The sequence below is a fragment of the Macrotis lagotis genome, chromosome 7, assembly GCF_037893015.1.
Source record: "Macrotis lagotis isolate mMagLag1 chromosome 7, bilby.v1.9.chrom.fasta, whole genome shotgun sequence".
Lineage (NCBI taxonomy): Eukaryota > Metazoa > Chordata > Mammalia > Peramelemorphia > Peramelidae > Macrotis > Macrotis lagotis.
The window spans coordinates 105396745-105411320 of record NC_133664.1 but is presented as its reverse complement, the minus strand read 5'-3'; the positions used below and the strand labels follow the sequence as shown (position 1 = coordinate 105411320).

The 14576-nt window shown below is 42.6% G+C and overlaps 1 protein-coding gene and 1 pseudogene across 1 annotated transcript; one reads left to right on the top strand and one right to left on the bottom strand.

The window, feature by feature from the left end:
• LOC141492830 (transient receptor potential cation channel subfamily V member 5-like) overlaps window positions 1–14462 on the bottom strand; it is a 30246-nt pseudogene extending 15784 nt beyond the window's left edge.
• Window positions 12712–14121, top strand: LLCFC1 (LLLL and CFNLAS motif containing 1). Its single transcript, XM_074193522.1, has 2 exons — window positions 12712–12937; window positions 13536–14121. The coding sequence occupies exons 1-2, from the start codon at window positions 12790–12792 to the stop codon at window positions 13730–13732; spliced, it is 345 nt and encodes a 114-aa protein (XP_074049623.1). The 5' UTR covers window positions 12712–12789; the 3' UTR covers window positions 13733–14121.
• Window positions 14463–14576: the final 114 nt, after the last annotated feature.

Sequence of the window (14576 nt, the reverse complement as noted above, 5' to 3'; positions counted from 1 at the left end):
AGAAGTTTCATTTGCAAGAATCAGGATTGAGGGGTGAAGATTCCTCACCACAGTGTTGCCTTCCACACCAGCTAACTTGAAGGGTGTGAGGCCCTGGTAGTTAGAGATGAGCTCCAGGGGCTGCAGTTGACTCCCATGCCCATCATAGGACAGCAAGACATTGTACATCTGGCAGGCAAAGTTCTTTCCAGGTTGTAGGATTAGGATGTGCAGCACTGTGTTTCCTGGTGGTGAAGATATGGGACATTTAGAAAATCACTAAATGTTCCACTGCTATGTGGTTAAAGTGGATTCAAAATCAGAATTGTTAGGATATCTACTTTACCTGTCCTGCTCTTTCACTATCCATTTGAAAGACACTGAACTTGTCTCATCCTCAATTTTGTCATAAGAAGTACCAGAGAATTGACCTTCTCTGACCTTAGCTATCCCTAAATCCCCTTTCAGCAAGACATAGCAAAAAAGCTTTTTACCCATCCAGCCCCTTCTGCCAAACCCATCCCAGATTCTCAGCTGTGAAGTGAGGTTAAGTACCTACCTTGATTAAGTATCTACAATGTATTGGACTACTATATTAAGTGAATCCTATGATTCTCTCCAGATACTTTTCCCAGCTTCTGCCCAGGTTTCTTTCATTGTAGACTTCTCCCCAGCCTTCATTTTCTATCTGCACCCCTTACCCAAGTAATCCTGGGCTCTGATGTCAGCTCCAAACTCAATGAGCAGTCGCACGATCTCCTCATTGCCCACACAAGCAGCAAACGACAAAGGATGCTCCCCTAGGGTGGGGGGTGGAGGGGAAGATGGTTACAGTTGTTAGCACCTCAGGAGACAGAGGAAAGATGTGAATAGAGGTATTTAACTGTTTTGGGATAATTTGACCCTCTTTTGTGTATTTCTCTTTGATGCTCTGTGTATAACTGCTAGTGGGGGAACAGATTCAGTGGAAACCAGGGGTATAGGATGGAAGAGAAAAATGAGAGTGGAGATCATATCCAGTAACATGGATTGCAGAGAGAATAAATGGTGTTCATCATTATTTCTCTTCCAGAGTAAGAGGTTATGTCATATTCTCCCTTTCTCTAATATATTTTCCACATTCCACATTTCCTACTTTTATTAATTGTGCCTCTTACCAAAGTAGAAGAGTTTGTTTTGACGAAAAGCTCTTCCAGTGACTCGGGCAGAAACACTGGCACCACAGGCCAACAGAGCCCTCACCAAGTTCGTATTTTGATTCACAATAGCCATATGAAGTGCCGTCTGGCCTAAGAAACAAAAATACTTCATCAGGAATGAAAGAGATTTGAATATGGATTTTTCCCCTCCCAGTGGGGATACTCCCATGAATAGCCATTTCACTCTGAGACATTTTCAGACATTTACAGAATGCTTTTAATCATGAAGACAAGCTATCCCTACCTCTGGATAGGGATAAATAAATAAGGGATAAATAAAAGACCCATTATCTTATCCTGAAGAAAAATGTCATTTCTGACCTATGAGATCTCTTCATCTGATATTACAAAGAGGATTAGCTTTGGGAGAGTCCCAAGAGGATACAGTGGTGATTTCTTCTAGCCTCTTGACTCTTCAACATGTAGGCACAATGACTGGGGGAAATGGAAGATAACTGAGAAGGTGAAATCCCAGCAATCCTGAGGCTGCTTCCAAGACTTCCTATTCCTTTATTTCACCACTCCGCACAATTCCAGTTCTCAGAGGTCTTTTTTCAGGACAAGCCTAAAAATGTTTTCAACATCATACCTTATAAATCCCCCATTCTGGCCCCATAGCTTTCTGGTCCCTCCCCATAGTTCTCCTTTGCTCTGGCCCTCCTTCTTACCTGCATACAGCTCAGAGGTCATTGGCTCATTCACCAGTTCAGGAGCAACATCCATCAGCAACTTGGCTGCCTCCAGGTTGTCATAGAAGGCAGCAATATGTAGTGCTGTCTCCCCCAGGGCTCCTGGGGTTAGGTGGGGGGAGAGACAGGAAGATCAAACATGTCTTAGGTAAGGGTCCCATGCTTTCAGAGATAATGTCTAGGTGGGGGTCACTAGGATGTTCAGCTCAAGGTCAATAATTAATTCTCCTGTCCCCTTTCCCATCCTAGGTCTATCCCCTCACCTCTTTGACGAATATCACAGGGACCATCCAGAAGCAGATTTTTGAGGGTGCAGAGGTCATTCTCCTTGGCTGCCTTAAGTAGTGGGGAATCCCAGATCCTGAGGCAAGAGAAATGGGGAAAAAGGGGAGGAGGGCAGGAAAGAGAGAGGTAGAGAGGGACAGGGAAGTTGAACAAAGAGAAATAGAGAGACAGAGACAGCAAGATTTGAGAGGAAGAGACATAGAGACAAAGAGATAAACAGAGACATACACACAGAGAGATGTAGAGACAGACAGAGACAAAGTGTTAGAGAGAAAAAGATAGCTGAACAGAGAGATACATATCCTTTTCATAAACTTACATGTATATACACACCTACATATCTAGGTATAACCAGACACTATTTCTGTGAGCGGTTATATAGTCAGGTTAAGTGAGTGGGTGTTTTTTGTTTGTTTGCTTTGTTTTGTATTTTTTTTATTAGGTTTTGTCTTTTAAAAAATATTTATTTATTACTGAGTTAACCAGATTAATAGGGCCTCATGCTTTGGGGCAGATCTCTAGAGTAGACCCCTGAAGCATACCCAGCTCCAAAGTAGGCAGAAAAAATCCAAGGTGCTTTGTCTTTAAGAATTCAAGGATGTGATTTATTTTGAAACTGAGACCTTTAGATTATAAAGGTAAAGGAAAAGGAGACTTGATGCCTAAGAAGTGTTGAAATGATTTTCTGAAACTTTCAGAAAAAAGATGGTGTGTGTGTGTGTGTGTGTGTGTGTGTGTATTTCTTGAGAGGGGGGTGCTATTCCCAGTCCTCAAAGCAAGATTTCAATCAATGTTGGTTAATCATTTTTATTATAGGAAGTGGATGCTAGGGGTGGGGAGGAATTTCAGGCTAGGGAGTAAAGGTCTAGATACTAGGTTCACATCTTAGGTTAGAGAAGTCTTTTGTCTATACTACAGTGTGCTTTGAAAGATTATGTAGGCGAATGCTGCACTACTTGCAGACTAACCCTAATCACTAGGCCTGGATGAATTCATGTTGGCCAGAAGACTTCAATAGTATGATTCCAGTTTGGACTAGATAATCTTTGAGGTTCCTCCTAAAGCTGAGCATCTATAAGCCTATCAAACCTCTGAAGTTAGGAAGACTGACTAGGGAATTGCTTATTCGGTATCTCCTTTTTGTTGAGTCCTTATAAATATGATAAAGTCAGCTTTAGTGGAGTTAGGACCAGTATCTTGCCAAGAAAACCCCCCAAAGGGTCCTGAAGAGTCAGACAACAACAGAATCCCTAGGTTCAAATCCTGCCTTTGATTCTTTTATCCTTGTGGTAGACAAGTCACTTAACCTGGCTAGGCCTCAGTTTTCTTCTCTGTGATAGGAAGAGTTAGTTGGGTGATCTCTGAGATCCCTTTCCATCTTTAAATCAATGAATGTATGACTCTGGAATCTATCTCCTATGACTTTATGATTGTGACAGCTAACTGACCAATGGGAACCCAGCCCTAATGAAAGGGTGTGTAATGAATATGCCCAAATATTCTGTAAATAAATCACTAGTCAATTCCCTTTGCAGTTCTAATTTGGAAAGTAACTTTAAATTAGTTTTCTCATCTGCAAATCCATTAATTAATCAATTGTTTATTTAGCACCTACTTTTTTTCAGGTACTTGATTGGAGATAGGGGTGGAGAGGTGGCTAGCTGAGCCTGGAGTCAGGAACTCTTCCTGAGTTCAGATCTGGCAACAGACACTTACTAGCTGTATGATCCTGGGCAAGTCATTTAACCCTTATTTGCAAAATGATCTGGAGAAGGAAATGGCAAACCACTCCAATATATTTGTCAAGAAAACACCAAATGGAATCGCAAAGTGTTGGACATGATTGAGAAAAAAGACAGACATACATTGAAGATACAAAGACAAATTCCAAAAAAGACCCTGCCTTCTAGCACCTTCTCATTCTAATGGGAGAAATAATATATAGATGTGCATAAATTATTGTTATACTACCTACCAACCTTCACTGTGGGAAAAGTAACCATAAAGCACCATATAAATGAACTGCAACTATTATTATTATTAAACTATAAAGCACTAATATGGCATGATCATCATCATCATCATTAGTATTATTATTATTATCATTTTAAAATCAGAAATAGTGCTGCCTAGTACACAGTGAGGCAGCCACCTTTTACTACATTCTAAGAATGTGACCCTGAATAAATCACTTAACTCCACTGTAGTCCCCCAGGCTACAATTCAAGTAGTTGTCACTGGGAAGTTTTCTGTACAAATGGAATCAGAGGTCTGGTCTTTATAAAACAAAAACAAAAAAAGAAAGAAATTAACACTGAATGCGTAACTAACTATTCAATCCAGCTTTGTGACTTTTTCTCGTTCCTTCAAGAATTTTCTCGATTGAGAGCAGGAATCCTCTCCTCCTTTCTCCCTTCTCCACTCCCTTCCTAAACTCCCGTAGAGTCTTGCTCTGCTTGCTGGGAGTGAGAGGAGTTGCTGGTGGTGGTATACTGATGGTGATAGGAGTGGTTGGATTTGTGGTTATGGTGAGAAGTGAGCTCTTCTCTCCCAGTGGAGGGTGTCTGTGCCTCTTAATCTTTGTTTGTTTCTCTCCCAGCCTGGAGTTGAGACAAACAAGGCAAGACCACAGCTTGCTCACCCAGATGAGGTGAGACAGTGGTGGGCTTTGAAGACAAATATTGACTCTGGCAGCAGGAGGGGCACTTGGTTGACCAGACAGATGAGGCGGCTGCTGCCTGCCAGCTTCCAGGGAGAAAGGGCTTTTCAAAATCAGCAGTTCAGGGGTTAAGACCTACCCCCCCCCCCCAGTTATCTAGAAACAAGAGATCAGATATAAAGAAGAGAGGATCATGGGACTTTCCTTCTTTTATGAAAAAAGAAACACCACTCACCCCATGCCTTCCCCCATATCTAACTATCTGGCCCTTCCTTCTTTACCTGTCAACCTAGGTCAGCATAGTCCCCTCTCTGCTAGTAGCTAGTCCCTAGCTTAGAGGTTGTTTCCCCCTCCTTGGTTAAGACATAGAGAAGTCTGAACAAGCTTCAAGCCAAGATCACCTCCTAGCTTTAGGTTTCATTCTCAGAATTGAGTCTGAACTGAAAGATCCAGTCCCTGGGAACAGGCAGGGTGGAACCTTCTAAGTGACAGATTTGCCCAAATATCAGCATCTCTAGGTTGGCCTAAACTTTCTATACCCCTTTAGCTAAATAAACACTCAGACAATACCCTTTTAATAAATAAACACTCAGACAATCAAACACCTAGCTTAATACTATCCTGAGATCTCAAAACAAAGACTCTTTATTGTTCTTTTACACTGTAGATCAACATTAAGTGACTAGGAAATCTGTGCCTCTACTAGTCCCCACTCCTCAGGTCTCTGAGGAGCCAGGGACAACTCTGGACCTTGAAACGATGTGTTCTCTCCCTTTCATACATCCACACAAACATGCGCTCATCCCCATCACACACACACACACACACACACACACACACACACACACACACACACACACCTGTCTTACCCAAACATCTTGTGTACCCCATTCTTCCATATAATACCCTGTCCCCTCTCTTTTCCTCCTTTTCCACTTCCTGACCCACATAGGGAACTACCACCCCCCCCCAGTCTCTGCTCCAAAGAAGCCCTTTCTCCCCGGAAGCCCGGCAGGCAGCAGCCAACTCTGCTGCCTGGTCATCCCAGGGACCTTTCTGCTTCCAGAGTTGGTGTCTGTCTTCATAGCCCATCATTGTCTCACCTCAGCTGAGTGAGCAAGCTATGACCTTGCTCTTGTTTGTCTTCAGGATGGGGCACTGTCCCGGAACTCAATGTCCAAGGTCCCTCATGCAGCCCCTAAAACCTGAGCAAACACCTCCAATCTGTCTCAAGAGGCAGAGGATAAGAATAGTCCTAGCCCCCATCCACTTCCAGAGACTTCCAGAGGGAACTGACCCAGTCAAAAGTGGAGGAGTGGGAGATCAGGGCAATGGCAGTGATGTGGTCCAGAGCCAATTTCTCTACTGACAGTAGCAGGGGATATTAGGGTTGACAGGAGGATCAGTTGGGTTAAATCAGAGGGGAGCTTACCTCTTCTGCTGAAGCATGTTGGCCTCATCCAGGCTCCGGATCCATATCTGCTCTTTAAGCATCCAGGTTCTGAGAAGCTCCCTAAGATGAGTCCAAGTTCCCCTCATCTTGAACAGAACACCTCCCATGTTCCTTCTGCTCAGACCCCAAAGCTTGAGGTAATGTCTTAGGCAGAATGAACCAGAAAACTCCTGGGTGGGGGAGGGGGAAGAGCTGCTGGTGGGGGACCAGAATAGGGTCAGGGGCCTCTGATCTGGGTGCCCGAATGGGATGACTTCAGCATGAGGCTGCAGCTGTACAGCTGGGAGACAGGGAGGGAGGAGCTGGAACTCTTTATAAGGCTGAGCCCCCAGTGCCCAGAACCTAGCCCTACACCTGAGGCAATTGTGGAGGGAGAGGGAGGGGATCAGGTGTACTGGCCGAGGGACCTAGGCAAGGAGAGGGAGAAGGTGGGAGGGAGATGGTAATAACGGGGAGGGACAGACTTTGGGAGTGGCAGACTTTGGGAAAAGATAGACAAGATTAAGGAAAAAAGGAGCAGAGAAAAGGGCAGGGTGGAAGTGGACCTTCAGAAGCATTTAATTCAGCTACCTTTTACCTTTTATCATCATTGCTTGCACCCCTTCTCCTTTGTCCCTACCTTTTATTGTTCACTTTGTTCCACTCCTCTCCATTGCTTTTCCTCTATTATTCACATTTTTTTTTTCTTAAGTCAAAATTCAACTCTGATTTTGTTACTTTACCTATGTAATTGGAGACAAGTTATTTCAACAGTCTCTGCTTGAATTTCTTGGAAAAGCAGAGGGTCAGACTAGATTATCATTAAAATCCCTTCCAGGTCTAAGTCTCCAATTCTATACTTTTCCTCTCTCATCCTCTAGTCCTTTGAGAGTCAGACATGGGCTAGATCATGTTTTCACATGCCTAGAATCAGAGGGAGACAGCACCTACTCTTTTCCCTGCCAAGGAATGGAGAGACCCAGAAGTCTGGGCAAGGTCAAAAGGGAGGGATAGAGTTAGAGAAGAAATTCAACAAAATTTGTTTCTTATTTGTTTGTTCATTTTAAATCTTAAATTTAATTTATTTTTCCACTGACATGCAAAAGGTAGTTTTCAACATTCATCTATTTGGTGGTGAATAAGCTGATAAGAGTTGCACATGTATGGTCTGTTTAACATTTTCATATTTTAACAAACATTAATAAAGCACCTACTAGATATAAATTCAAGATACCACGAATTCAGTGACAAAAATTGTATAGCCCCTATCCTCAAGAAGCCTGCATTCTATTGGAATAAAAACGTGGGATTTGAAGTTCAAAGAGATAGAAGAGAAGACTAACTTTCTTGTTTTATAGATTAGTTAACACTAAAAGCAAGGAAGATTAAATAACTTGCCCAAAGTCACAAATGGCAGAGCTGGGATTCAAACCCAGTGCCTCTGATTCCATTTTCCCCACATTGCATCAGGAGTCTTGAACCCTAAGAAAGTTGATTTCCAGAAGCAAGAAATACATGACGACAGCAACAGCAGGAGGGATTGATGTTCAACCCTACTATATCATTTTAGAATAATAACATCTTGCACCTGGGTAACTTTTTGACCTTTTCAAAGATCTATAATTTTATTCTAACAACAATCCTGTGGATGGTAGGTGAGGCTGGGGGGAGGAGAGGGATAATAGTTCACTGAATTTTCCAAATGTGAAAACAAAGGCACAAGAGAAGCATGGAAGGAATTACAGGATCTGATGCTGAGTGAGTGGAGCAGAACCAAGAGAACAATGTACACATTAACAGCAGCATTGTGAGATGATCAACCTTGATGGAAACAGCTGCTCTTAGCAGTTAAGAGAGCTAGGTCATCTCTATTAGATCAGCTATAATGACGCTATCCCTATCCAGAAGAAAAACAAAACAAAACAAACAAAAAAATCCTTCAGAACCTGAGGAACACTGCATTCACCTTTTTTAAAAAAAAATGTCTCATCTGTATTAAATTCCTTAATCCTAATTCCTCATACCGAATATGGCTAACCTGTAAACATGCTTAACACAAATGTGTAAGTGCAATTTTTTTTTGTTTTTTTTTGCAAGGCAATGGGGTTAAATGACCTACCCAAGGTCAAACAGGTAATTATTAAGTGTCTGAGGTTGCATTTGAATTCAGATCCTTCTGACTCCAGGACTGGTGCTCTATTAACTGCGCCACCTAGCTGTCCCTTGTAAGTACAATATTAATCTGATTTTACCGCTGAGGAGAGGGGGATGGGAAGGGAGGGTGGAAGTAAATTTTGTAACTTAGAAATATGCATGTGTATATGGATGATTGTTTAAAAAAAATGAAAAAACTTTCATAGCGTATTTGGAAAAGTAAAACATCAATAAAAAAACAAGGGCACAGAGGTTAAGTGCTTTAAATGAATGACAGAACTGGGATAGCACTCATGCTTTTTTTGCCTCCCTTTTCAAGGTTCTTCTGATTGTGGTATTAACTTGAAACTTTTGGACTGAAAATTGTGAGACTTAATATGGGAATTGCAAGGAAGACTTTATGACCAGAAGAATTCTCTTTGGTGGGTTGTTCTGGGACAGAGCTTTCTGGTCTTTCCCAAGTAGAAGGAACAAAGGGTATCATTCAATCAAGAGAAGGTGAACCCCGATTCACCTTAGCAGATCTGGACTCAGAGTCTAGATGAGGTCAACTTGCTTCACAGGACCCTTGGGGAGGGGTTTTATCACTTAAAATTATAGGGGATTACTGAATTGCTGAAAGAGAATCAGAGAGCCTTCCATCTGGAGGGACCTTAATGATTTATCTTATCCTGCTCCATCATATGAGAGTTGAGAAATATGAGACCTAGAGGCATTATCTGATTTGGGGGCATGAGTGTTTGGATTACCCCTTCCTACCTCATGCTCATTTTGAGTTTAGATTTTCTATTATTATCTCTTTCTTCCTGAGAAGTAAATTTCACCTGTCTCTTATTACTTATGGGTCTGTGGGCAAGTTACTTAACCTCTCTTGGTCTCCCAACCTTTCTCTCTTTGACTTATCTGCAGAATAAGGAGGTTGTCCTTTATGGTTCCTTTTGAGAAGCTTATGAAGAAGAAAGAGTTTCTAGGGAGGAGATTATTGCAAGAGCCATGACTGATTTTCCTACTACTTGTCCATAACAAATTATCTCCCTTGGAGGGTGAAGGGGTGGAGAGTAAGAAAATGAAGGGTGGCCTCCGTGGGATTTTTTTTCCTACCTTGTTAGAGGCTGAGGCAATGTTGGGGATTGGTGAATAGTTCTGTAACCTTAGGGACTGTCTGAGGAGATGGAGGGCCTGATAAGGTTGGGGGGGTGGGTAGATGGATTGATAAGCAGGAAGCAGGGAAAGGTAAGGATCCCCTGCCAAGGAAACATGAGGCCCATAAAATTAATCCTTGAGGGGTTGGGAGAAAGTGGGAGGGGCAGGCTCAGAAGGAGACTGGCTAGGTCAGTCAGAGCCGCATAGGACAGGTGAACCAGGGGTTTGGGGCACTAAGAGAATTATGATCCGGCTTCCCCACAATCCTGGGAGGCAGGACTACCTATTGTACAAATCAGGATATTTGCCTCTTCTTTCTGGAATACTTGCTCTGACCTTCTGACTGACCCTATTCTTATTTTCTTCTCTTTGCTTCCTCCTCTGTAAGGGGAGTATGTGCATCTGGGAGAAGGGGGAAGTATGTAGTGTTGGAACAACTCTGTTCTTCAGGAGTCTCATAGACACTTCAACTTGACAATCATTCCAATAGTGGCCCTCTTTTACTGTTTTATTCTTTTCAGTGGAAGAAGCATCAGCGTTGAAGTGAGATTTGAATTTGAGTTCCAAAACTTCCACTTAACTAGTTAAATGATTTAGCTTCTGCAATCTCAGTTCATTTCTCCAAAAAATAGGAATAATATTACTTAATAATAGCTGCCTCATAAGAATATTGTGAAAATGAAATGGAATGGGTACATAAAGACTTGTATTCATAAATTCTATTTAAATTATTATGATCGGTTCTTCCCCCTGCTTCTCTTCACCTTATAATTTTCTCTTTTTCTTTGCCTTTTTCTCCTTCTACAATTTTGTTATTTTCTGACCATTGTGCAAGTACCTCCCAGGTCTTGATTAAATATACTAGCCCCTCACTGAATACTGACTTTAATCATAAGATCAAAGATCTTAGGTATCATTTAGGTCAATATTCTTATTTTTTATGAATAGAGTGACTTGTGCTCAAAGTCATTGGAAGGAAAGTAGTGGATTCAAATTGGGGTGGACAGATTCCAAACCCATTACCATAGGATCGATTGACACCAGGGACATGTTGTCCTGTGTCCTAGATTAGATAGGAAGTGAGGGGTGGGGTTGGAAGTGGTATATACCATATCTTCTTTTTCTGTTCTTTCCAATTCTAATCTGTTCAACTTGACATTATTCCCTTCTTCCCAAAGCAACATGACTTTTTTGTCTGCTTATGAGGAAAGGAAAGAAACAGAATATCTGGAATTTTCAATTTTGTCCCAGGGACTTTTTCTTTTAAATTTGTGGAATAAAACAAACATTCCATAATTGGCATCTTTTGTCTTTCAGGGTTCAGGGGAATTAAGCAGATTTGAGGCAAGGAAAAGAGAAGCTCAAAGGAAAGGAGAAGTTAGTTCCCTTCTTTTTGTGTGACCCCTCTTCTGCTCAGTCAATAGCATTGTAGATAGAGGGGAAGACTTGAGGACATATATGACTAACTTTGTGGTTATAGTTGGCTTCTGCCTGTCTCAGTTTCCTCAGCTGTAAAATGGGCATGATAGTTATCCCTACTTCTCATTGTGAGGATCAAGTGAGATAATATTTGTAAAAGTTTCCAGCGCAGTTTCTGGAGATAAGTAGGAGCTCTAGAAATGTTTCTTTATTTCCTTCCCCCTTGTTCAGTCTTCCCTTTCTCACCATGCCCCACAACATCCCACAAGGAAATAACTTTGTCTCCTTCAGCCAAGCAGTTAGAAAGGCCCCACCCCCACCCCCCTGAAGCCTGGAGGGGCCCTGAGTATTTTTCCACCTAGCCATCTGCTCCCAGTACCAGCAGGGTCATTGGGTGCAGGAATGGGGTTATCAGGGCCATATAGACACTCAAGTTTTATCCACCTCTCCCAGCAGCCAGCAGTTACTCCTTCTTCTCTAACCCAATCACCAAGCTATGATTCCTTTTCCTTCCTTCCTTCATCTGACCCTGTATGAGTCTCATGAGTGTGCTAAGCCATGTGTCTCTATTTCTGTGACCATCAATATCCAGAAAACTGTGGCTATGAGTCTAAATAATTTCATGTGAGCCTAGTGAATGTTTTTTTTTTCCCCTAGAGGTGTTCTTGTGCAAACTGGTTGTGCTACCCCAGTAGTCAATAATATTCTTTGCCTAGGATGGCCCTTCTTTTCAGACAACAGTCTCTGATGACCATCTAGTCTTTTCCAGTCCTTTCCAGCCCAGGCCCTAATCCTCTTCCCTGCCAAACCTCTACTCATGCTGATTTTCTAGATGGGGTGGGACATCTGGAAGCAGATAATTAGCTACTGCTAATCACTGGTAAGAGACTGTCTGAGGGAGTGCTCAGGGATTTTAAGTCTCCCTGCAAAAGTCTGGGATAAATAACAATTCACAAGAGGCATGCTCCACTTCAGGCTAGGAAAGACTGTCTTATAGACATTCCACAATCCTACCAGGACAAAATCTAATCCCTTAGATGATTCCTCCTTCCTTCCCTATAACTGCTCCTTTCTACTCCTCTTTTCCCTGTCCTTCACTTTCTAAACCATGAGCTCTTTGGGAAAGATCCAGGAGTGTTGGCTTCCCAATGTTTGTTCTCTGTGCCAAAGTTTTTTCCTTCTTAAGTTTTGAGAATGTGAATTTAGAGATACTTTATGAGAAGGTTTCCTAGTTTGTGAACATCTGAGGATAAATCAGTCCTGGAGAAAACAGTATTCAATGGGAAACCCAGAGATTAGGAATAAGACCATAAGAATTGAGTGAATGAGAGGGAATTGAGCCCTAAGTGGACCCAGAATCTACTCCATATACAAAGACCAGGTATGTCCCTTCCACCTCCACCATCTAAGGTCTTTCCCTCATCTCTAAATGATATTTTATGCAGAGAGAACTGCTGAGTTAAGAATTCTGTGTGTTCCATTCTGCTGAATCTGTTTTTCTATTCTTCCTTTCCCCTCCAACCCCGACTAAAACTGTGTAAGATGCCTGAAGAAAGTCCCTTCTCGTTTGGGGATTCCATATTCCTTCTGAAAGTCCACGCTGTCCTTTGGTGTCTATTCTTCTCTGTCCTTGTAAGTGGGAATCAACTGTGGGGTTGGAACATGGGTCAGAACTAAGGCTATGATATCATAGAGCCCATGAGGTCACAGATTCTTCAGACAGGAAAATAAGGGTGTTGGGGAGGGGCAGGGGTAGGGGAAGGGGCAGGGGCAGGCCGCTGCTCCCTGAGCAGGTGGAGGCCCATAGTCAGAGGGCCATTAAATGGACGGATGACTTCTCTGGTCCCTAAGCTCCACCAGGCATCGCTCCTGGTTTGCCTCTTCCTGTTGCTGCTGCTGGTTCAAGGAGTGAAGCCCCAAAGTGGGGACCCAAATGGGGATGGGAAAGGCCAAAAAGAAAAGGAGGCCTCCCCAACAGGTAAGGGAATGGGGGAATAAAGTAGACTGTGGTAACTCTTCTTTGACCTCAGCCCCAAACTAGTATAAGCAGTCAAAGATGTTCTTGGGAAGCCCCAAACTGGTGTAAGCTAATGGTCAGAGATGTGCTTAAGATAAGGGTTACTCTCAAGACTGGGAGAGAGGCAGCTTGGGTTCCTGTTAGTAGTGTGGGAGCATTACAGTGTAGGGTCTGGTAGTATCAAAGGTAGAGTTGTAGTAGTGTGATAAAAGAGAAGATTAGGAACCCTGATTAGACTTGTGATGATAATAGCATATGTTTATGTTCCTTTGAGGTTTATAAAGCAATTTTGTCATGAAGACATGAGGTAGGCAATGCAAATATGATGAGAAACTGAGACTCAGTAACTTACCTATAGTCACATGGCTAATAAGTGTCTGTGACAAAGTGGAAGATGAATTCTCGACTCCTAAGTCCAGTGCTGGCTTCACTTTAGTGTGCCGCCTCCTGTGATTCCTCCATATATTCCCTTCTGATTTCAGGTAGGGAAGTAGTCAGTTCAGAATTGATTGGGGTCAGAAAACAACTCTTTAATCCCCACTTCTTTCCCTGATTCTAGTTGAGGGTGAAGAAGAGCTAGAGGAGAGATTTGTGGCTTCATCAATTGGAGAAATACTACAGTTTCTGAACATGGAGCAAACAGAAGAGGAAGAGGCAGAAGTAGAGGTGCAGTCAGAAGAGAGCACAGCTGTTCAGGACCACCTCTTTGATCTGGCCTTTTGCTTCAACCTTGCCAGCATACTGGTTTTTTTATGAGGGACCTAGAGGCAGAGATCATCGCCTGGTTTCTGGATGAGGAACTGGACATCTACCTCCGCTTCATGATTGCCTACTGATTTCCCCTGAACCTAGAGTTACCACACTTCCCAAGGGGATATCTGCACTGATTCTTGCTAGCTCCAGCCCTCTGATTCTAAATCTTGGCCTCTTGTGGCACTTGGGAACTGGAGTGTATCTATTTCTTAAACCACTGCCTATTTTCTGCCACTAAGCCTCCTGGACATCACCACCCTGGGCTAGGGACATCATATCTCTCTCCTTCTCTGCCCTGTGATGGAGATGCCCAGAGGGTTGGGGATGGGGAGGGAAGCAGCAGCAACAACAATAAACCCCCCAAAACAAATGGAGGTAACTCTCTTTGTCTGAACCAAAGCCCTAACTATCTACCTGTTCACCCTCCTATTTGTTTTCATAATGATGATGTTTGTTCTTCATTCTCTAAGTAGAGCATGATATCAGGGAGGTGATGCCATGACAAGCAAGTGAATTGGATTTGAGTGAGAGGGTGCTGTGCTAAGTCACTAGCCTCACTTTCTCCTCTGGAGTCATCTGGATCTAGTGGCCAGATATGAATTAGGATTACTAGAGATGGTCCTGGATGTAAGGCAATCAAGGTTAAGTGACTTGCCCAAGATCAAACAGCTAGTATTTTTATAACTATTTATTCCTCCAATTCAATGGTCATTAGACATCAATATCCTTCTATTCTTCTGTTTAAGCTTTACCTTATTTGTGTGAGAACCCAAATTTGGGCCCCCATGGAATATTTTTATTTTTTTTTAATCATATAGGTAATGTAGTGCTCTCTTTTTTTCCTATC

Coding starts and splice junctions, on each gene's coding strand:
- LLCFC1 (XM_074193522.1), top strand. CDS start 12,790: ATGACTTCTCTGGTCCCTAAGCTCCACCAGGCATCGCTCCTGGTTTGC. Junction 12,938..13,535: donor AAAGGAGGCCTCCCCAACAG/GTAAGGGAATGG, acceptor CCCTGATTCTAG/TTGAGGGTGAAGAAGAGCTA.